This window comes from Chlamydotis macqueenii, chromosome 19 (assembly GCF_036417535.1).
Source record: "Chlamydotis macqueenii isolate bChlMac1 chromosome 19, bChlMac1.mat, whole genome shotgun sequence".
NCBI classification, from domain to species: domain Eukaryota; kingdom Metazoa; phylum Chordata; class Aves; order Otidiformes; family Otididae; genus Chlamydotis; species Chlamydotis macqueenii.
Genome location: NC_141574.1, coordinates 8,967,793 through 8,989,476, shown reverse-complemented (window position 1 = coordinate 8,989,476; position 21,684 = coordinate 8,967,793). Strand labels below are relative to the sequence as shown.

The window sequence follows — 21,684 nt, the reverse complement described above, 5'->3', positions numbered from 1 at the left end:
TGTATGTAATGGAGGTCTAGCAGTAAAGGCTTCATGAAGACATAATTAGAAGTGTCACTTCTGAAAACATGTTGCATGCAACAAACTGTATCTAATAAAATTCAATACTTGATATTGCTATGCATGTTTAAAGGTGAGTGGTACAATAGTCAACTTTGCTTTAGGTTCAGTAAGCATCATTTATTTGAACAAAGGCTTTTCCTCTTCTGTTGCATGTTTGAAGTAACAGGTATTTATTTTGTTTGCATGAACACTCTAAACCAACTAACAAATAAGTTGTCCTCAGACAAGGGGGAAGGAAGAATGATTCAAATATTAATTACCAAGAATTATTCAGTTAGCGCTTTAAGATGCTTCAGATCCTAATTGGAAACTGGGACTGTAGCAGTATCTAGCACCCTTAGGTGCTAATTCAGTTGGAATTTGAGTTATCTTAAAGGAATAACTGAATATTTTTTCCTGGTACTATGTTGAATATGCCTGTCCTTTTAACAGTGTACTAGGCTTGCTTCCTGTGAGTTAAACCAGGCTTGCAAACAGAACTCCTGTTTTCTCATTGAATAGGCCTCTTGGCAGAGCTGCATGTGATGAGGCTAGTCTTCTCTTTTTCTGTGTAAGATGCACTTATCTAAATCCAACAGTAGTGCTTTCCTTTAGAGCTGAAGGTCTAACATTGTGGTAGTTGGAACAGGCTGTTAAAATATGATGTTGGGCTGGTGAGCATACCTCTAATGTCAGTTGACTGAATTTGTGTTGTAGCTTCCTGGGAAGCTCAATGAATTGGATCACAATGGAGATCTTGCTTTGGATCTAGCCCTTGCCCAAAGATTGGAGAGTATTGCAACTACACTGGTGAACTACAAGGCTGACATAGACAGGGCAGACAAGAGGGGCTGGAGTCTGTTACATAAAGCCATCCAAAGAGGTAAGTAAATAGGATATGAAGCCTTGTTAACGTGCAGTTATTCCCACTGTGGAACATATATTCCAAAGTCAATTCCTGTGTCACTTTGTAGTTAACACTTTCGTTAAAAAAAAAACTGTAGTCAAGGATGAACTTTGTCCTATTTATTTTTTTAAACTTAAAACCAAACAAATTATTATTTGGGATCTGAAAGCTAGCCCGCTGGCTGGTGAGCTAAACTTATACTGCGTGATATCCAGAACCAGTCTAGTAGAGCATTATCTGCTAAAGGAGGAAATGGAGGGAGATACTGAGAATATTCTAATTCGACAACACAATGCCTTTCTGACAAATAGTTGAATCAAGCATGATAGCTTAGTCAAAAATAAAGATGAAGCCTTTTTCTAGACCTAGGTTGAATACAGCATATTCTTCTTTGTGATTATGGTTAACAGAAAGGGTCCCTGTTACTGGACAGCAGTTTTAAGGGAAGAAAAATTGGCAATACCTCATAGGTATTGTAGTGCTATGAGTTAAAAGCATAAGTTTATTTTTAACAGCAAGCTCTTCTGGACTCTTGAAAGTAGTTTAAGTTTTGTGAGCTCAAAATACAGCTCCCAACTTATTCCTTTAATCTTCTACATATCTAAACAGGGTAGTGCTCGTGTCTGATCCTGTGAATGAAACTTCAGCAGCAGGAGTAGAGACCTTCTAGGCATAGGTCAGTGTTGTGATGGCTGCAGCCCCCATAAGGCACTAGAAAGATTGCAGCAGGCTGTTCCTCATATGTAATACTAGCATTTGTCCTGTAGTTCTAATGTCTGTTTTCTGTCTAAGCTAGAGCTCTGAGAATGAATACTTGCTTTTCAGTAACCAAAGCTTCAGTGAATTAATCACTGTTAACATCACATGTTCCAGAAACAGAGCTAAAGCAAATTGTCTGAACTTGCCACATGAGTATTATTTCTTATGATAACTGGCGAGTGGGGGAATGTCAGATGTGGAAATCAGAAAATGGGATTTCATTTTTTGCTGGTAGAGATAATGCAGCAATCTAAATTGCTTATGCAGGTGGACAGTCATCTTTGCTCTCCAGTCTTGCATTCAGGACAAGCAATTTGTGAATATGTCTGTTCAAAGTAGTCTTTGGAGTAAGGGGAGTTAGTCCTGAAGTTGGTGGCTACATCTTGGTGTTTCAAGTCCAAGGTTTCGTGTACTGAAGTGGGCCTAAGTTCTGTCTTCTGAGAAGCTCTCAGGAGGGAGTTCTTGGGAATGCCATGCATGGTGGGTCCTAACTGTTGAAGCTCTTACCCTATGTATAACGGGGCTTAAACATTCAAGAGCAAAGGCAGTGTATTGCTTGGTTATGTAGGAACACTGAACAGATGACAGCTAACTTCAACTACACACTTCTTGACTGATGCCCTGAAACAGTACCTTTTGTTCAAAAACTGCTTGTATGTTGAGTCTTGCAATTTGTCCAATTATGCATTAAAGCAGCAGTGGGTTTATCTTGATAGAAGAACTAGCACACTCAGTATCACCTTAACAAATAAACTAGTTTCTGAACTTGTCACATGTAACCTCTGGGCAAAACACTTTTTCCAAGGCGTTGTTATGAAATATTTTAATCCTGACTTTGCAGTGAAATGTTCTTGAAGTTACCTATTGCTAAGGCATTCTAAAAGCAGACATTTGCGTTGGTGTGATTGTGTGGTATGAAGGGAAACCATGTGTATCCATTTTCTGTACTTGTATGAAGTATATAGGATTCCAGTGTGTCCATAAATTAACCTTATTTTGTTTCATAAAAGGAGATAAATTTGCTGCAAACTTTCTTATTAAAAATGGTGCCCGTGTGAATGCTGCTACACTGGGGGACCAGGAGACTCCTCTGCACCTTGTGGCATCATACAGCCCCAAGAAGCATTCGCCGGATGTCATGGCAGAGATGGCACAGATAGCAGAGTCCCTCTTACAGGCGGGAGCCAACCCAAATATGCAAGACAACAAAGGAAGGTAAATGCTGGGTGAAGTAAAGTCTGCTGCTGCTTTAACAGGTACAGCCCAGTAAGAACCTGCTCAGGACTGTCAGCAAAGCCCAGGTGGTAACCAGAAGTGGGAAAGGTGAATTCAGTAATCCAGTTTGAGACCTGTGGGTAGCACTCAAAGCAGGAAGCTATGCAGGCTGAATGGTATCCTGTCATGAGTATTTAAGCATAGCCCAACTGTAGAAAGCTGAGGTGGGTTGATTGTGTTGGAACACATGGCACACAATTAATTTGCCTTTATGGAATCACTGAACAGTAAAGCAAGCGAACTAAGATGGCAAATAGTATTCCTGAAAGGTACTTCTATTTGAAGCCGTCAGTGTAACTGAAATTATCTGAAAGAGCCAGTGTCTGCAGTGTGTTTATCTGAAGTGTAGGGCCTGTAAACTGCTTTACAGGTTAGATTGGGCTGGCAAAAAGGTGTGTAAAATGACATAGGAGACTTGAAGTGTTTCAGCTACTTGGTTCTGATAGGTCAGGCTCTTCTGGTTTTTGCTTGAAGGTTGGCCCTTATGTTAGTGTAAAGAGTTGCTTACTACGAAGTTAATTGCAATCGTGTCCACTAAAAGGATAGATTGCTCTTTCTTTAAAGATGTGCTTGTGCCCTTCTGAAAGCAGAGACAAAAGTTAACCCTGTAAATCTGTAGGGGCGTGTTGGGGACCATGGACAAAATCTTAAGCATCTCACTGATTACTGCTGTAACTGTACCTTGCTCCAATTGCAGGACACCGTTACATGTGTCAGTTGTGGTCAGGAATGAGCCTGTATTCAGTCAGCTTCTCCAGTGCAAACAGTAAGTCTCGCTTAAATGTAAGATACGTGGAGGTTACCTTGTGCGGTGAAGATACAAAAACTGGTTTAACAACTCTTCTATGCCTTGTTGCCTTATAATAAGGCTAGCAATAGGCTTGGGATGCAGAAGTGTAAAGGCTTTGCATAACTTAAGATGCTAGAATGCCAGAAGCCAAGTAGGTTTTTGCCCTACTGTAAAGAGGAGGTAAACTGCATTTCAAGTGATTTCCAAAGAGGGGTGGGTGGAATAATGAGGCAGTAACTTCACTTATAGTGGAGCTAAAAGGAGTAACAAAATTATTAAAATGTCTGAATACATTCTTGAGTTCAAGTTGAGTTCTGCTTAAAGCTAATACAGCTGACTTCTTAGGGTGGTGAAGCAGAATACTTCATTTGACTCTGTTTCTCTGTAGTTGAATTTGCAGTTCTTGTACGTAATTTACTCAAATACAAGAGGATTTACCTCTTTGTTACATTTAGCAGGAGCCCAAATCTACCAGGGTCATGCCCCTCCTAGGAGCAGTAAGCTTAAACCTAGTAGTCACTAAAAGGCTTCTTGCTTGCTCCAGAGTATTCACAAATTCTCTGAAGTAACTGGAGCTACAGTAGGCTTCTTGGCAAGTAAAAGTTGTCAGTGAGGTATTAGATAAACTAGTACAGCTGTTCAGACACTTGAAACTTAAGCTGCATTGGGGACCACTTTTTAAGGTATAAATTGGGGAACACTAACTCTTATTTTTAGACTAGACTTGGAGCTGAAGGATCATGAAGGAAGCACAGCTCTGTGGCTCGCAGTTCAGTACATCACTGTATCATCTGATCAGTCTGTAAACCCTTTTGAGGATGCCCCTGTTGTAAATGGAACCTCATTTGATGAGAACAGTTTTGCAGCAAGGTTGATCCAGCGAGGCAGCAATACAGATGCTCCAGACACTGTAACAGGTAAATCGGAGGTTTGTATTTCTGTGTAGGTGGAAGGCTTGTAAGTTAACTTCTTAATGCTAGCTGCACTCTGAGGAACTGAATGAGGTTTCAACAGCATTTGCTGCATAATAAATGGTAGGTAGTAGTAGCTTTACCCAGATGTGAAACACTGACAAATCCGAAGCTGAGCTTGACTTGCAGGAAGTGACAGAAAATCTGGACTCCTTGCCAGGTCTTAGCATCCTTTTTACAGTTTCAAAATGTGTAATTGCTAAATGGTAGCGCACGTGACAGCCCAGTGTTGCAATGGGACAACTCATAGATAGGATTTTCCTTGTTGGCTTCAAATTTTCATGTTGTAAGGTAGAGGGGAGTGTGCTAGCACACTTAATAGTATCAAAGTGTGGTTGGAATAGCACTCTAACAGTGTTTGTCTTTTTTTTTTTTAGGGAACTGCTTGCTTCAGAGGGCAGCTGGTGCAGGAAATGAGGCAGCTTCTCTCTTCCTAGCAACTCATGGAGCAAAAGTGAACCACCAAAACAAATGGGTAAAAGCAGATACTTAGACTATAGTTTGAAAGTTTCCTTGTGTCTCTTCACAAATAAGGTAGCAGAGCTCTTATGTTGCTAACCATAGCTTAAAGCAAATAGAAACACTTGCAGAGCCTTCTGCAAGTTTGTCAGGTGTTTACTAGTGATAAGACAACTGTTGCATTCTCTTGGCACTGTTCTTGCAGCGTCACCAGTTGTTAACACGCTTTTAACAGCTCCCTCAGTGCCTGTTGTAATAAAGTCCTTAATATAAGCTAACCCTTGTAGTTTGAAAATCCTAAGGAGCTTCAACTACTAGGACATAAGCTCTTCACACCAATCCTTGTGAGCATAGTTTAAAATCTACTTCTCTTCTGGGTTCCATGTCTCAAGCTGTTAACCTGGTACTCTGTTTATTAAAGGGAGAAACACCGCTGCATACAGCCTGTAGGCATGGCCTGGCAAACCTGACAGCAGAACTTCTGCAACAAGGAGCCAATCCGAACATCCAGACGGCAGAAGCAATGCTTGGTCAGAAGGACACATCTTCTCCAACGGCAGAGAATGTTTATCTGCAAACTCCGCTTCACATGGCTATTGCTTACAATCACCCGGATGTGGTGTCAGTCATCCTGGAACAAAAAGGTGAGTTGTTGTTTTGTTGTTGTTGGTTTTTGTTTTTTTTTTCCTTGTTCAGACTGTATCGATGCTGTAGTGGATTGGTGTGTCAAGGTGGCATCTAAAATGTGTTTTGACAACCTATTAATAAAGGATATCTTCCTTCAAACATTAAGCAGAGCAATTAATAAGACTGACTAAACATAGACTTAAACTCAAATCGTGTGCTTGTTAAGACTAAAAAATTATTTTGCCCGTAAATCTCTAAATTCTCCCATGTAGATAATGGACTTGAACACTTAGGCTCAGGTTGTATTCTAGCTGTACAACTGAGACCCCTTTCCTCTTCCTGTCAAAGCATTTGATTCGGGTAAATGCTGGAATCTATGGTGAGACTTCTGCCTCCCTCAGCTCTTTCAGTAAGGGAATTTTGTGCACAGTAATGCTAGTATTGTAGCAGAGTTGAGTCTTGAGTACTGAAGTACTAATGGATGACAGTTCATTAAATGCTACAAGTTCAGTTTCTCCTTTCTAGCAGCAGGAAGGGAGTTTGACAGCTGAAGCAAGGCCTATTTTGTCTTTTGTAAGTGCGACTTAAAGCAAGTAGGTGAATTGGGGAGAATATCCTCCATCCCAGGGAGCTGAGAAGGAGGGATACTGCCAGCATCTTGCGGTATAGCCTCCACTGTTCATTCTCAGAGTTTTGTGTAGGCCACTCTGTTTGGAAATGGAGGTGGAAAGGGTACAGGTTAAGGCTCTTTGCCTAGAAAGTTGAGTGGTTTTTAGTAGAAGTATTACAGTTAGGCAGTAGTAGCAGTACTACCTGAATCCTAAGCAGTGTTGCATTTGAGAAGCTGAAGGTATTGTGCTCAGATCTTTCAAACTGACTGCTGAAGGAACAACATACTTGAAAATGTGACATAACTACTCCTGCAGCTTTCAATGGGCAGCTGCAGGTCAAGTACAAGAATACTCTCGTTCCTTATGCTTTTTTTTTTTTTTTTTTTTCCCCCTAGCTAATGCTCTTCATGCTACCAACAACTTGCAAATTATTCCTGACTTTAGTCTAAAGGACTCGAGAGACCAGACTGTGCTGGGATTGGCTCTTTGGACAGGTATGTGCCTTCAAAACAAGATGAGAATTTACAAAGATACAGAAGCTATGATGTGGTAAGATTTTTAAGAGAAAACAGGAGGTGTGTTTTCATGTCCTGGCTTGTGCTGCTAGTGAGAAACTGTCAAGGAGAGCTTTAAATGATTCTTCAGCTTCTAAAACTGACTGTTCGCATCTGATTTACTGATAGATTTCTAGCCATACAGCTTCCTTTGTTTGCTAGCAGGTAGCCTGGAGCTTCTTGCTCACAACTGTACTTGCAGTTCTGTGGAATTGTTCCACTGTGAACTCCCTGGTAGGTCTCGTATCAGATCACTGTTGTGTGTTCATGGTTAACTCTGTTCTAGAAGCTGGTTAATACTGCAGTGCTGACCTGTACAAAGGGAAGGTGAGCTGTTTTAAGTAGCTATTCAGGGGAATGGAACTTGAAATACGGATGCAGAAGATGCTTTCTTGTCTGAAATGTGGAGCGCAATAGCTTGGGAAAACTGGATATTTTTGTTTGTAGCCAAGTGACATTTCAGCAGTATTGGGACATCAAAAGAAAGAGGAGATGTGGTCACTACTGAATCAATTTCAGTATGGTCCTACTGAGCTGGAAACAGCAGCTCTATGGGGATGACTGCTCATACTCTGGACTTAAGAGATGAGGCAGTGATGTTGCTCTGTACAGGACTGCTAGATGTCATCCCTATATAACAGACAACTTTACTCTCCAGGCTTTTCACTTTCCTTTCCAATGAAAGGAAACCAAAATACAGCTTTCTCTCTACCATTGCACTTGCCTGCTTCTGAGAGGGAGAAGAACTAAGCTAAACAGGGAATAGCTTATGAATGCAATAACAAAGTTAGTTTTTTTTTTTTGGACAGAAGTCTGAAATGATATGAAGGATTAGGCTAGGGATGGTTACGGAGGGCTCTACTATATTTAGGTTGACAGAACTAATGTGTGAGCTCTGCTGTATACCAGACCATATCTTGTGTCTTTACGCAAGACCAAAAGGACTCAGTAATCTATATTCTCTAAGTCTGTAAATGAATATTCAGGCTGAATAGAGTCATGGGTTGGTTTAGCTAATGTGTGTAAATTTTAATAGGCTCTAGCATTGATTTAGCGCATCTCTTACTGTAATTACTGAAAATTGATAAACAAAGCTTCAAGCTTTTAATCTTGAGTGTGTCTCTTGTAGAACTGAAGGTAAAATGCTAATGAGCTTTAACTCTTTAGGCATGCACACAATAGCAGCTCAGCTCCTTGGATCTGGGGCGTCCATCAATGACACGATGTCAGACGGACAGACTCTACTACACATGGCGATACAGAGGCAAGACAGTAAGAGTGCACTCTTTTTGCTGGAGCATCAAGCCGATATAAATGTCAGGTAAGATCTTAACTGATACGAACTCAACTGGATACGTATTTAGGAGCAGATAGTGATGACTGCCTTTATATAATGGCTTGAAGTTGGTTTCAAATCTTGATCTGTGCATAGTTATGGCTGAGGGGTTACATATGTGAGCTTGGACATACCTATAGCTCTGTTGGTTGATACCTCCTCTTGAGGCTGCAGAGGGAGGTGCCACTCAATTCTGGGTAGAACAGAATCTTCTTTAGCAGACTCTCACATCCTAGAGGTGTGGTACTGAACTTCTATAGTCTCATCTAGTAGCCAGCTTGTTGCAGCTGTGTTTTCTACCATCTAAACTAACTAGATTTAGCTCCAGCAACAAGATTTTGATAGAACTTTCTCCTGAGTATCTTTCAGACAAATTGATACTAGACTGAACAAAATATTTATTTGCTTACATGACTGACAGGCTGTCTTTGAAATCTGGTGAGCTATAACATAATGAGTGTCATGGATAGAAATTGCCTAATACTGCTGTTTATAACTTATTTTTTTTTTTTAACAGTTAGTATTTCTGACTTGCATTTGAAGTGGTACCACAGTGCAGAGCTCTTCACTTCTGTGGCAGTAGCCTTGCTCTGAAGGCACTCTGCAGATAGTGTCTGCACTCAAGGAAAGGACAGTGTCTCTGAGCTAAGAACACTAACATGCTTTTAAAACGTTAGAAATCAATCACTTGGTCCTAAAGGGGGAAGGAAACAAAGGTAAATTGCATAGCTGTGATAAAAAAACTAACAGAGTGCATTTTCTTGCCTGTGGAGATATGGTCTTACCACAGCAAGAATACGCACATGAGGAGATAATTCTTGGCTTTGCCAATAAACTACTGTAACACAAGGCCTAACTTCATAATGCAGTCGTAACACACTTCAAACTGTACCTATTGCAGAACACAGGATGGAGAGACTGCCTTACAGCTAGCTATAAAAAACCAGCTCCCTCTTGTGGTTGATGCTATTTGTACCAGAGGAGCAGACATGTCTGTGCCGGATGAAAAAGGAAATCCTCCTTTATGGCTTGCCCTAGAAAATAACCTGGAAGATATTGCATCGACTCTGGTAAGACTGTCAGTTGACTTAATTTAGTCTCACTTCTGTGCATCTTTCTAGCAACAAAGGGCTTATCAGCAAAACCAAAATCAATACATGAAAAGAACGGAGTAGTCCTATAACCACTGTCATAATTTCTAGAGGTTTTTTTTTTTTTCACCAGAAGTTCATTTTTCTTGGGAAATCTTTTATAAACACTGTAGTCTGTGTAGCCAGGTATCTTGTAGCCACTGTAAGAAAAGCATAGAATATTCTATCTGGATTCCTGATTCTGGGAAGAGTAAGGATCTACTAAAAACATCAGTCTGTAGCATACCAGACTTGTGTAATGATCCACTTCTTGAATAAAACTGGACACCCATTTGTATGTTTTAGAGTATGTGCTGGTTTTTATTGCATCTTAGAGTTCCATCAAGAGGGTCTTTAAAGGCTTACATTTATTTTAAGACTATTTACTTTCAGGCATAGGTGATCCAGCAGGAGACTTGGTAGGAGACACAAGTAGACCTCCTTACATCTCCTTCATAAGCAAGTTACTTGAAAGCTTTGTCTCTGATATCCAGTTATGGTTTGCTAGAGACAAATACTTAAAAGCTGCGCTGATGGCTGGAGAAATACATCTTGTAACTGTACTTCACTTTTTGTGCTGGTATTGGATGAGAATCTTTATGGAGCCAACACTGGAACTACTCATGTATAAACCTTATAAATAGTTTGTAAAGTGGAGTGGAACAAGTCTTTAAAGTGCCACATTGCTTGAGTAAGTAGTTCTGTAGTAGAATACAAGTATTAGAAATACAGTTCCTGAAAAACATCTGTTTAGCTGAATGTGTAGGAAAGCAGGTAAATGGGTCAGACCTTCAAAGGCAATGTCTGCTGATGCTGCTTGACTCGCTTTAGATGCTTGCCATTGCTGAAAGTGAGAACAGTTACCCAAACCGGCTTAAGACTTGTCTCTTCAGAGTACGTGGGTTAATAGCTGAATTGTTGGTAAACGCAACCTAATTAAGTGTTACATAGTAGACCAATAAAATATTGGTCTGGAGAACATTAAAATAGCTTCCTGAAATTCAGTGACTGTCACAAGAATAGGTAAGGCATCTCAAATTCTACCTGTATGGGGTAATGTTTCAGAAGCACTAGTCAAGGACTATATAAAGTAGTAGGAGCCTGCTGGAGACAAAAAAAACCTTCACTGCCTCATTGTGCTTCTCCTTCCAGGTTAGGCATGGCTGTGATTCAACCTGTTGGGGTTCAGGACCGAGTGGCTGCTTACAAACTCTTCTTCATAGAGCTATTGATGAAAACAGTGAACAAATAGCATGCTTTCTTATTCGCAGGTCAGAACCCCTTCTAAAATACAAACCTTCTAATGTGCATGTACATATTTTCCTGGCGTAAATTAATTCAATGCTATTTCGAGCTACTAACAGGTATTTGCTTCATTACACTTCTGGTGGCTGGGAGGCACTTACAGAAGTCTAATCTTAGACATGTTCTGTTACCTGTAGTAGCATCATGTTCTTAAGAACAAGAATCAAACTAAAACTAGGAACTTGTGCTGATGTAGAATGTGTCAGCAGCTGCTGGATCAGCTCTTGTAAACTTTTTTCTGACCCTTATTTGGAACTGTTTAAATCTGGAATGTGATAAATTGACTGTATTGTGTTTGTTTTAGTGGTTGTGATGTGAATAGTCCCAGAAAGCCAGGCCCGAATGGAGAAGGAGAAGAGGAAGCGCATGATGGACAGACACCCCTACACTTGGCAGCCTGCTGGGGACTAGAAGAGGTGATCCAGTGCCTTTTGGAGTTTGGTGCCAATGTCAATGCTCAGGTATGTAGAGAAATTGTGCACGGCTTCTTTTAAGTTGGTTCTTTGCCTCTAATGTAGTGAAAACAAACTTTCCTCTGACCTGTTTATTTTGCTTGATAGGAAAAACAACATCCTGATATTATGGCTGAGCCAATGTGATGACTGTTCTTTCTTTCTTATCCCTTGTTTCCAGATCTACTGCTTAGCTGCCTGTATGACTAGTTAATTCAGGAAGCTATACTGAGGGAAAATAATGATACAGAAAACTTGTTGCAGTGTTAGTTTTCTGAGGTAGTGATTGGAATTCAACTCTTCTGGTCCCTAGTGTGAACTAAAGGCCAAGAGCAAGGCTGTATTCTGCTGTAGCTGATCATTAGATCAGCTATAGTGTAAAACTCCAGAGTACTCTACTTTATTAGTACATTAGATGTTGTTAACGTAGTCAATGAGGGAACTTTCAAGTGTTTAGCTTCCAGAAAACTTAGCAGTAGGGCCTGAGAGTCAAGCTAGGGAAAGATCTGTCATGCTGAATCTGTGGAAATACTTCAGACTTGTATGCTGTAGTCTGTACGTCATTCTTTCAGATAAAAATTGAGTTCTACAAATTGTTAATACTGTAAAGTAGTAACATCAAATACCTCAAACTAATATTAGTTTGAAACCATTCTCTTGGAATGCTTGGCTACGGTCTTGAATGCTCATTTCGGCCCCAAAATGTCTGACTATGAGGAATGTTATTCTGAGCTACTTAAATGGCTATATAGCACAGGATTGAGGTCAACCTATTTGGAGAAACAAATAGCAATTTGCTTCACTTGCACTGCAGATTTGAGCTCCCACCTCGACTGTTTGGTGTCCCAGCCAAAGGCAGCTGGGACAGAACTAAATTACACAGAACTAAATTAATAAGTTTCCACTGCTTTTCAGAGTTATGAAGGATTTGTGTATTAATGAATCTTCATATAACAAACTTCTGGCTTCCTTCTAGGATGCAGAAGGAAGAACTCCAATCCATGTTGCCATTAGCAACCAGCATAATGTTATCATTCAGCTTATGATTTCACATCCCGATATTAAGCTAAATGTACGTGACAGGCAAGGAATGACTCCCTTTGCATGTGCTATGACGTATAAAAATAACAAAGCAGCTGAAGCAATTTTGAAGAGGGAGCCAGGAGCTGCTGAACAGGTAAGCTGGGAGTATTCAAAGCATGCTGCTCTTACTGCACTAGTCTGTGGTAACAGGTGTTCCACAAGCAAATTCTGTTTTATCCTTTTGTGGCTTTACATGCAAACATCATTTCAAGATGCCAGTTTTTTTTTTTTGTAGCAGGATGTATTAGGAAACTGTAGGTGTCTATGTGCTATGTGTAAGTAAGAATATCAACTGTTAGTGTCTCATCAAACCTTACCTCATCTTGTCAGTACTAAATTGAGGTACAGGAATATGTGTGTATAAGGAGAAGGTTCTAACTCTGCTCTTGTCTTGTCCTGGACTAGTACAAGAATAATCTATTACCTAGCTTTCCTAAATCTATCCAAAATAGAAACCCTGACCTAAAATAACTGAATAATAGATGATGTGCTGCACTGCTGAACTATAAAACCTCCAACTGTATCTTCAGGCTTCTGGTGTGACACTTCAGGCAGCTGTTCAGGAGTTTCTTCCTACCCTATGTAAGTTTAATTATTAGTAAAGTATTTGAGTGCTTAGTGAGCTCTTTAATATATCTAAAATGTGGTTACATACAGAGCCAGTTCTAAATATGCTTTAACATCAGCTTCAAGGCAGAGATGAACAACAACATGCACTTGGTATTAAACCAAAAAAATGAATACACTTTGCATCAGTGTGGCAGGATTGCATGTTGCTTCCTTCTCTGGTTTTAACTCGCCACATTGACTCAAGTTTGTTTAATTTAACTGAGTTTGTCATTAACTGCTGCTCAGTACTTACGACAACAGCTGTTAACCGTTTGTCTGTCATAATACTCTCCAGTGTGTGGTCAAGAAATGATAAAGTTATAAAGTAGAAATGAAGTAGTCTGAAGCAGACTAGAGTGAGCAGATGCAGCTGATAATTTCTCAGTTCAGTTTATTTGATCGTCACATCTGTCAGGTCTCTGTCAAGCAGTGAAAGGAACAAGACTCTACAGTTCACCTCAACTAGAGGGAGCAAGTGTCTCTTGGAGAAAATATGTCCTACTACATAACAACTTGCTGTTCTACAGAAATAATAGATTTCCTTTCACATGCCCTTTCTGCCACAGGTTGATAATAAAGGTCGGAATTTCCTACATGTGGCTGTTCAGAACTCGGACATTGAGAGCGTGCTGTTCCTGATAAGTGTACAGGCTAATGTGAACTCTCGGGTCCAGGATGCCTCTAAACTAACACCTCTCCACCTGGCTGTACAAGCTGGCTCAGAAATCATTGTGCGTAATCTGGTATGTACTGGAGAGTCATTTCTCCTCTACTTAAAAATGCACATTCTGCCTTAATGCACATTGCCTGTAGGCTGGAGAGGACAAATGAAGGTTACACCACTTTTTCTGAAACAGAACTCAGATTTGCATAAAGTTCCCTTAGCTTGTAGTGTTAGCTGAGATGCTTCGGTAGCCTTCGTACGAGCATGTTGGGTTTGCAGCAATGACTAGGTAGCATGGCTCACTTCAAAGGAAGAAGCTTACCTTGCACTTTCGGCAGATTTGAACATGACCACAAGTTACAGCAGCTCAGTAATGTAGCATTTTATATATGCTGGAGGCCTAGAAGTATCTCTGTACAGTGAGGTCTTGTGTGCTTCATTCACAGAAATAAACTGTTGGCTAATAGCCCTGAAAACATCTTTGAATGTGTTCCTTCTTGCATCTTGACAGCTGCTGGCAGGTGCCCAGGTGAATGAACTGACTAAGCATCGTCAGACTGCTCTTCACTTAGCAGCCCAGCAGGATTTACCCACAATTTGTTCAGTCCTTCTGGAGAATGGAGTAGACTTTGCAGCTGTAGATGAAAATGGAAATAATGGTAAACATCTAAAGATTTACAAGTAGATGTAAACACTTCAGTAGGTTTGTTAATAATATTTCCTAGTGGGAGTGACAGCCTGCTGAATGGGCTCAGTCTTCAAAAATGAGAAGGAGAACAAAGTCCAAGAAATCAAAGCTGGTGGAAGGAGTTTTGGAGAGGGAAGGTGGGGAGGAAAGTGGAAGGGGAGTGCATAATGTTACCAGGATGTAATTACTGCTGACATAAACTGCTTTAGATTCCTGAAGTTTCTCTTCTGCTTTTCAGCTCTTCATCTGGCAGTGATGCATGGCCGTCTAAACAATATCCGGGTCCTGCTCACAGAGTGCAATGTAGATGCAGAAGCCTTTAATATTAGGTAAGTAATATAGACTTAACAGACTAAAAGAGCCACAATATACTACAAAATATGTGTTTATGACTAGATAAAAAAACCCCAAAGATTGGGCTTGGATTGAAGTATTTCTACGCTTATTTTACAATGAAGTGTGCAGAGCATGCTGTGTCTAAATTGTGTGGAAATTATGTATACCAGCAAAAGGAAACTAAAGTAGGCAGTTGTGTATGATGTACTGAGTTACTTTTGTTCAGAATTAGAATGCTACACCTAACTTGAAAACAGAGAGCTGGATGAGTAACTGTTGTAGCAAGCAGACTTTGATCAGGATGGCGAACTCTTTTCCCCAGAGGCCAGTCACCAATGCATGTTTTGGGACAATATGGGAAAGATAATGCAGCAGCCATCTGTGACCTCTTCTTGGAGTGTATGCCAGAATACCCTCTAGACAAACCTGATGCTGAAGGAAACACGGGTAAGTGAGATTCAACAGCTATTAAACTTGAAAGTCACTCAAGTCTTGTTAATGGTATGTCACTTTTAAAGCTGGTGTAATTGGCAGTAGTGTGTTAAATGCAGTAAGATGCAAACTTAAGAGCTGAAGATCCTACTCTGGACTGAGGGTAACAGAAGACCTACCACTCTGTTAGCAGCAAAGTGTCTGGCTTTTATTTTTCAGTGCTCCTATTGGCTTACATGAAGGGAAATGCAAACTTGTGTCGTGCAATAGTGAGAGCTGGGGCTCGTCTTGGAGTTAACAATAATCAAGGAGTCAATATCTTCAACTACCAAGTTGCTACAAAACAGCTTCTCTTCAGATTGCTGGGTAAGTACTACTTGCTACAGTTGGAAAGTGTTTTTAGCTTATGCTTCTGAGATGTCTTGGTGGGAGAAAGAACTCTGGACATCTGTGCTAGATGACAGTCATTCTAGAGGGGCTGAACTTCTTCATGTTCTCCTACTTTAAATGGAAGCTAGAAATACTAGTTTTTCTCATGATCAGCTGGAAAGCTGCCCAATGAAGACCTGTCAGACTTTGATATTTCTTTTTCCTGGAAGGATAGACATGGAGAATCCTGGCTGATGTAATAGTCTAATATAACTTAAAATCTAGATACTGCTTTTTAACTTGTGTTGTATAGTCGCTGTGGATAATGTGATGTCGATGAAAGCAACTATACACTGTCTACAAAAAGACCACAGCTACGGCAAGAGTAGTTAAATACTGGGTGCAACCTAAAACTCAAAAGCCTCCTTGATGTTACCGTGTAGTCAAGAGGTGACTGAGCCCATTTTGTCTTTACATTTTTGCCCCTTACAGATATGTTGACGAAAGAACCTCCCTGGTGTGATGGCTCCAACTGCTATGAATGTACTGCCAAATTTGGAGTCACGACAAGAAAGCATCACTGGTAATATGACACATCTTGCTGTACTTACATGGAAACGGATTCCTCTTCCAAATGTAGCTAGGCTTGTTCCTTCTGGTGGTTTAGGAAACCTGCGTGTTAATGTAGGTGTATAACCCATAATCCAGCTGAAACATTCCACCCTGTCCTCATTGTTGGATCAGTAACTTCTGGTCTGATTAAAACTGTATTTTATGCAGTTTGTGCATTTTAATATTCTGATTTATTGAAAATGAGAATGCATGTCAAAGATCCAGTAGTGAAACAGAGGATTTAGATGCTCATTTTCAGTAGTGGGCCTGACTTGCTCTGAAACAGATGATAGATTTGGGCAGCCACTGCCAGCTTAGGTTAGGGGTGCTGCTTGTGTTGTGGAAATGACTGAAGATGCTGACGTGAGTTGCTCTTCTGTAGCCATGAGTTGCCTTTTCTTAACTAGACTGAACTTCTACAAAATATGCTGAGTTGGATAGATGTTAAGCTAAGATTTTTCTCTTGGCACAGGTAAGACTGCCCAGTGTTGAGCAAAACTGCACATGCATCAGTTGAAGTAGCGCTCAGTGACTGACTAGCATGGAAGCAGCATGCATTTTTGGGATTAGTATTCAGATATTACAGGAGAGATACCAGAAGATACAAGAAAAATGTAGCATTTCAATTGCTATTCTACCTTCTTAGTGATATTATCCTTGACAAAGAATCACAAGCAGTAAAACCCTGGTGTTCACTGTAAGTTAAATCACTTTTTCTCCCACCTCTCTTCTATCAACAGCCGACACTGTGGACGCCTGCTCTGCCATAAGTGCTCAACAAAGGAGATTCCTATCATAAAATTTGATCTGAACAAGCCAGTTCGAGTTTGCAACATCTGCTTTGATGTCCTGACTCTGGGAGGAGTCTCCTAGTACGCTGTGGAAGTAAAGGGACTCGCAGCCAGTGCTCCTGACAGCAGCTCTGCTTACAAGCCCTCTGGATAGGGAAGAGGAGGCCTATACCTGCCTTCTGCAATAGACTGAACTAATTAAGGACCCTGTTACGATACATTCTGGTATAAATGACTCTGTATGGCTGTACGTGTATTGGGCTGTGATAGACTTCACTGGGAATCTGAGTGGATCGTTGAAACCAAGTGACGAAAGAATTTAGGCCCTCTTGTAGTTGCAGTGGGGTATGGAAGCTAAAATTGTTGGGTTGGTGTTTGAATCTACATAAAACAGGTCTGTCCTTGACATGGTGCTTTGCACTGAGCAACTCTGTTAAGTCCTGTGGCTTTCAGGCTGCTTAGTAGAGATGGCATTAAGTTCCAGGGTAACCAGGTATCTTTCTTTGCTTTGTCTTAAAGATAAATGTTCCCTTTCTCTAGAGAAGACTTCTTGTGAAGCTAGACTGAGCTGTTGCAACCACTGTTCATTTCAAGAAACTCTTAAAAAACAGCAGTATTTCTAAGCAAAGCTCAAGAATTGTGGCCTTACAACAGAAAGCTTTACCACAACTGATGCAGAGCAGTCAGAATTGCAGATCCACATCTTGATACCTCCTCAGATGTCTCGTTAGCTTTAGCATGTTCAAGAGAGGTGCAAGATTGTTTTAGCCAGTAAATACTCTTGCTCGTACCTGCTAGAGGTGTCAGTCTTTGCACTCTGATTTATGTTGCTAGTCCTTCCAGTTCATGGAACTTGTATAAATGAACATAAGTGCGCTGAAAGGCCTAAGCAGATGCTAAATGGAGAAACACTAAAACTGGTGGAGTAGTCTAACTCGCAATACAGCAATAAATGCTGAAGTGCATTATCAGTCCCGTGAGGGAGAGTAGCGCTTTCCTTTGGTTTAAAGACCCTGGTTAACTGCTGCAGGAGAGTCAGTAACCCTACCAGTGCAGAACATGCTGCACCTTTAGACGTTAAATTTGGGTCCAGTTTCAGCAGGATTGCTGGTGAGTGGGGGTGTGTTTGGAGGCTTCCTACTAACATTAAGCCTCTGGCCTTGAAGGAGGGATTCTGAACTGGCAGTGCGGTGCCAGGCATTTGGATTAAGCTGCAGTATTTTCATCTAGGCTGGTTGTGCTCTCTTAAACATGCTGAATCTGTGAAAATCCAACACCACGTTGTCTAGGTAAACAGGAAAGTACTTTACTGATTGGCAGCGTTATGGTTTGGTGGGCCAAGGCTTCAGTCAGAAAAAAATGTGTACTTAAGCAAAACTACATGCCATGTTAAGGCTGTTTTCATCCCAAGAGATGAAGCTAGTTTAGACTCAACTCAGCATTCCTCATCTCTACTCCATGACCTGGCGTGCATTTATTTACTGACTGTTAACTCCAGTGTACCGTATGGACAAGATGGTGACACATTCCCCTGGTCGGAACAGTGACTTGTCAGTCTTAGAGTAAGTTGAGATGATAAGCTAGACTGCTGCTTTTATGGACACTTGCTCGAGGTTTTTCTCAAACTTGTACAAGAAAAGGATGGGAGAGGGTGTAACTGCTGACATTTGCACAATGAATTTTGCATCGAGTCTCACTTGGTCTGCACTTTTATCTTGCAATATGCATATATTTTAACTGGAATCTCACCCTGGTAACACTAGAGAAGAATAATGGATGATAGTACAAACTTGCCTCACTGCTTAATGTCTGCTGCTGTCATGTTCCAAGAAATGCCCTAGGTAACACAACTGGTCTCTGTAACAGTTACTAATACAAATGGTGCATCTCTGGCACAGTATTTTAGGTGAATGAGGTGGAAAATAATGGTGTCTAAAGCATTGGTGTCTAACTGCGAACTACGGTTTGGTTTTTTGAGTTGCATAGATGATGGAAAGCATTGTACTTTGAGTCCATTGCTTTCTGATGTTTCACAGTATCACCAGTTGTGAGTCTCTAGCAGTGAAAGATAACAAGGATGGAGAGAAGAGTGCATTTGGTGAAAGAAGTCTTCACTACAGTGTATCCCATGTTGACTTCCTTCTTGGTTTGAAGCTGCAGTGCTGTGGAGTGGTAAGTGTCTGCTCAGAACACTGAAGGATGGTGGTAGAAGAGCGTTCTTCCAAGGCCACAGCCTGTGGACTTCAACTCAGTTGGTAAACTGCACAACACGTAATTACTGAAGCATTTAAACATCACTTTTTCAGTGACTTCTCTAATGGAAGGGGCAAGGGAACAAGGAGCTCAGTTCTAACAGAACAAGCAACCTTTTCGATGATTACAAATTTAGATCTTGTGAAAATTCAGCTTAATGGCAAGTTTAAGGCTGGCCTGGCTAGTTGCTCTTTTAAAAAGTAGAATATTAATTATAACTGCCTGAAACTCTGGGAAGGATCTGGGAAACCATATGTAATGCTCCTGGTTTGCTGTTTACAGCCAATACTGTGCCAGCTTTCTCACTGAAGTCTGAAAGGAAAGTTAAGGTGATTGATAAACTAACCTACAGCCTGAAGTGTTCATTAAATTTAAAGCAACTAAATTCAGCTAATTTGATCATTTTGAAGTGCCTTTTGAGATAGCTATCCAGAGTTGGCTGGAAGGAAACTATCTGCCAGAGTCAAAGCAGAAAAGCTCACAACTTGAACCAAAACCCAAGTTACTTTTCTTCTAGTTCTTCAACTAAGGAAGTTGACCCCACTGAACAACTCATGGGGCTCAGTCCTTCATGGGCTCTGCCTAGTAGTGGTCTGAACTCTGACTTGTGAGATTTTTGGGGAGTTTTGCTGGCAATGCTCCACTACAGGGTACAAATGTGGATGGCATTTGATAATGTAGTAGTGGTCAACACATTTCTTACTCCATAAAAAACGGCTCTTCCTTTTTGTAGCATACTACAGTTGTGACCAAAAATCCCACTCCTCTTACCCCTGCTGTCTTCAAGTGGTATGTATTAACTTGAGACTCGAGTCTGCCAAGTCTTGAACAAAAGGGTGTGTGGAAAACAAACTCCTGTCCCTGGGAAGTGACGCTGTCAAACCAGGCTTCGGGCACTTCAGCAGGGCTGCATGGGCAGTCTGTGGTGGTTCATACTGTAGCTTTTTGTTCTGAGACTGGATTCCTTTTGGTTGCAGTCAACTAGCACTCTTCTACAAGCACAAAAAGTTGTCTGGCTTCAGTTTTAATTTGTGTATCTGCAAAAGGTGCAGTCACTGTTTCACACCACTAAGTGGAGTGAGAACGTTAGTGTTGAAGGTACTAACAGAGCATAGCAAGTTGCTTGCTAAAAGCTGACAAATGCCTTAATGACTTCCTGTGCTGGAGATCAATGGCTTGTACAACTTCTCACGTAGCGCTTATAAATTAACATGTCATATTATGGGAGGCCAAGGCTGGATTTTTTTGTAGATCAAATGTTAATAGGCAAGTCCTCTTTTTCCTGTAACCAGCAGAGTTGGGTACTGCAGCAAACTCGTCTCTAGAAAATCAAAGCTTGTACGAGTGATAAAGTAACTCTGAACCTTCTAATACCCTCTGTGAAATAGAAAAGGAAGTCTTAGAACAATGGCATTTTATCTGCAATGTTTGTCTGGAGTCATTGTAAAAATGTATTTTTCCAATATGCATTACTTTGTTGTGTAATGATTCTACTTGTAATAAAATGCATAACTAGATAATGCATCGTGAGGTGGAAACCTTGTTAAGAAAGTATTGTCTCCTGTAAAGACAGCTGCCCCGCTGCAGGCTGTCCTTTACAGGCAACAAGGAGAACTAAGGATACAACATCCACTTGGGCACAAGAACTTACTTTTTGTTCTGAAATTATTCCAGGTACTTATTTTAACGCTGTGGAACTGCTACAACTGTTCTTTTGGCTGACAAGGTTTATACCGTATAGTCATGTTGAATGCCTTACACTAGATTTATCTATAATCGTTCTTATGAAACAATCCTTGCTTTGTACAGGCCAGAGCTGGTTCATGGAATAAATCAGTGCTCAGCTCAGACCCATTTTCAAAGGGGCGAGCTGAGCTGAGTTGACTCAAGGTAACAAACTGCCCGTGCATGCGCTGTATGCTGGCAGGCAGCCTGGCCTCCTGGGAGAGCGTACACCTGCTGCAGCGTGGCTTCAGGAAAAGGAAAACTTCAGTGCAATAGCAAAACCGACCAAAACATCTTGGTGAGATTGTGATGCATTAGTCTTTATTAATAAACTTACTGAAGTACAGATGAATGCTGAGCTTTATTAGAGCACTATCTGTGTTGGCTTGACCCCTGTGTAACTGTCACTAGTTTCTTCCCACCCTTTTCTAGATTCTGGAGAATCCAGCTGAGCTTTTGAATTAGAGTAAGAACAAGATAATTGTGGAGTGCTTCAGCTCTATGAGGGAGCCTCCTTGTTTGCTTTAATAGATTACTTATTCCTGGTGCAAGACAAACTTCCCCTTTCCCTCCAGTGTTTCCAAACACTAAACTGAGGAATAGCCTGTGAATGGATTTCCAGCCCACTTTAACTTAAAATGCTATCCCATCTTGCCTTTCTGCAACAGCTTACTTTTGATTTTTTTTTTTTGTATAGCTCTTGAGATGAAAAAGCATCCCCTAAGCATTTCAGCACTATTTGTGCTGAAGATTAAACTTGCTTAGAAGCTGATACATCTTCACTAGGACTCCAGCTTGAGACACTGACTTGTCCTTAACACTGCTTTTTACAGTATTTAGAATTTGCTGCAACTTTTAAATAGCTTTAAAGTGCTATGTTAGATACTTGCTTATCACTTTTGGG

The 21,684-nt window shown here is 40.7% G+C and overlaps 1 protein-coding gene across 6 annotated transcripts in view; it reads left to right on the top strand.

Annotated features, from left to right (window-relative positions):
* The window catches only part of ANKFY1 (ankyrin repeat and FYVE domain containing 1), a 33,756-nt gene extending 13,179 nt beyond the window's left edge, over positions 1 to 20,577 (top strand). For 4 of the 6 annotated variants that reach the window (XM_086763424.1, XM_086763422.1, XM_086763425.1 and 1 more), the window contains 19 exons: positions 760 to 925; positions 2,719 to 2,923; positions 3,681 to 3,749; positions 4,491 to 4,690; positions 5,122 to 5,219; positions 5,625 to 5,847; positions 6,837 to 6,935; positions 8,163 to 8,316; positions 9,233 to 9,401; positions 10,614 to 10,732; positions 11,071 to 11,227; positions 12,195 to 12,395; positions 13,477 to 13,653; positions 14,086 to 14,233; positions 14,501 to 14,591; positions 14,921 to 15,045; positions 15,250 to 15,396; positions 15,892 to 15,982; positions 16,752 to 20,577. In XM_086763424.1, coding sequence (XP_086619550.1) covers positions 760 to 925; positions 2,719 to 2,923; positions 3,681 to 3,749; positions 4,491 to 4,690; positions 5,122 to 5,219; positions 5,625 to 5,847; positions 6,837 to 6,935; positions 8,163 to 8,316; positions 9,233 to 9,401; positions 10,614 to 10,732; positions 11,071 to 11,227; positions 12,195 to 12,395; positions 13,477 to 13,653; positions 14,086 to 14,233; positions 14,501 to 14,591; positions 14,921 to 15,045; positions 15,250 to 15,396; positions 15,892 to 15,982; positions 16,752 to 16,884 — 2,772 coding nt within the window. In that variant the 3' untranslated portion in view covers positions 16,885 to 20,577. The remainder of the gene's footprint in view (positions 1 to 759; positions 926 to 2,718; positions 2,924 to 3,680; positions 3,750 to 4,490; positions 4,691 to 5,121; positions 5,220 to 5,624; positions 5,848 to 6,836; positions 6,936 to 8,162; positions 8,317 to 9,232; positions 9,402 to 10,613; positions 10,733 to 11,070; positions 11,228 to 12,194; positions 12,396 to 13,476; positions 13,654 to 14,085; positions 14,234 to 14,500; positions 14,592 to 14,920; positions 15,046 to 15,249; positions 15,397 to 15,891; positions 15,983 to 16,751) is intronic. The other 2 variants (XR_015260679.1, XR_015260680.1) reach the window with 2 other exon arrangements.
* Positions 20,578 to 21,684: the final 1,107 nt, after the last annotated feature.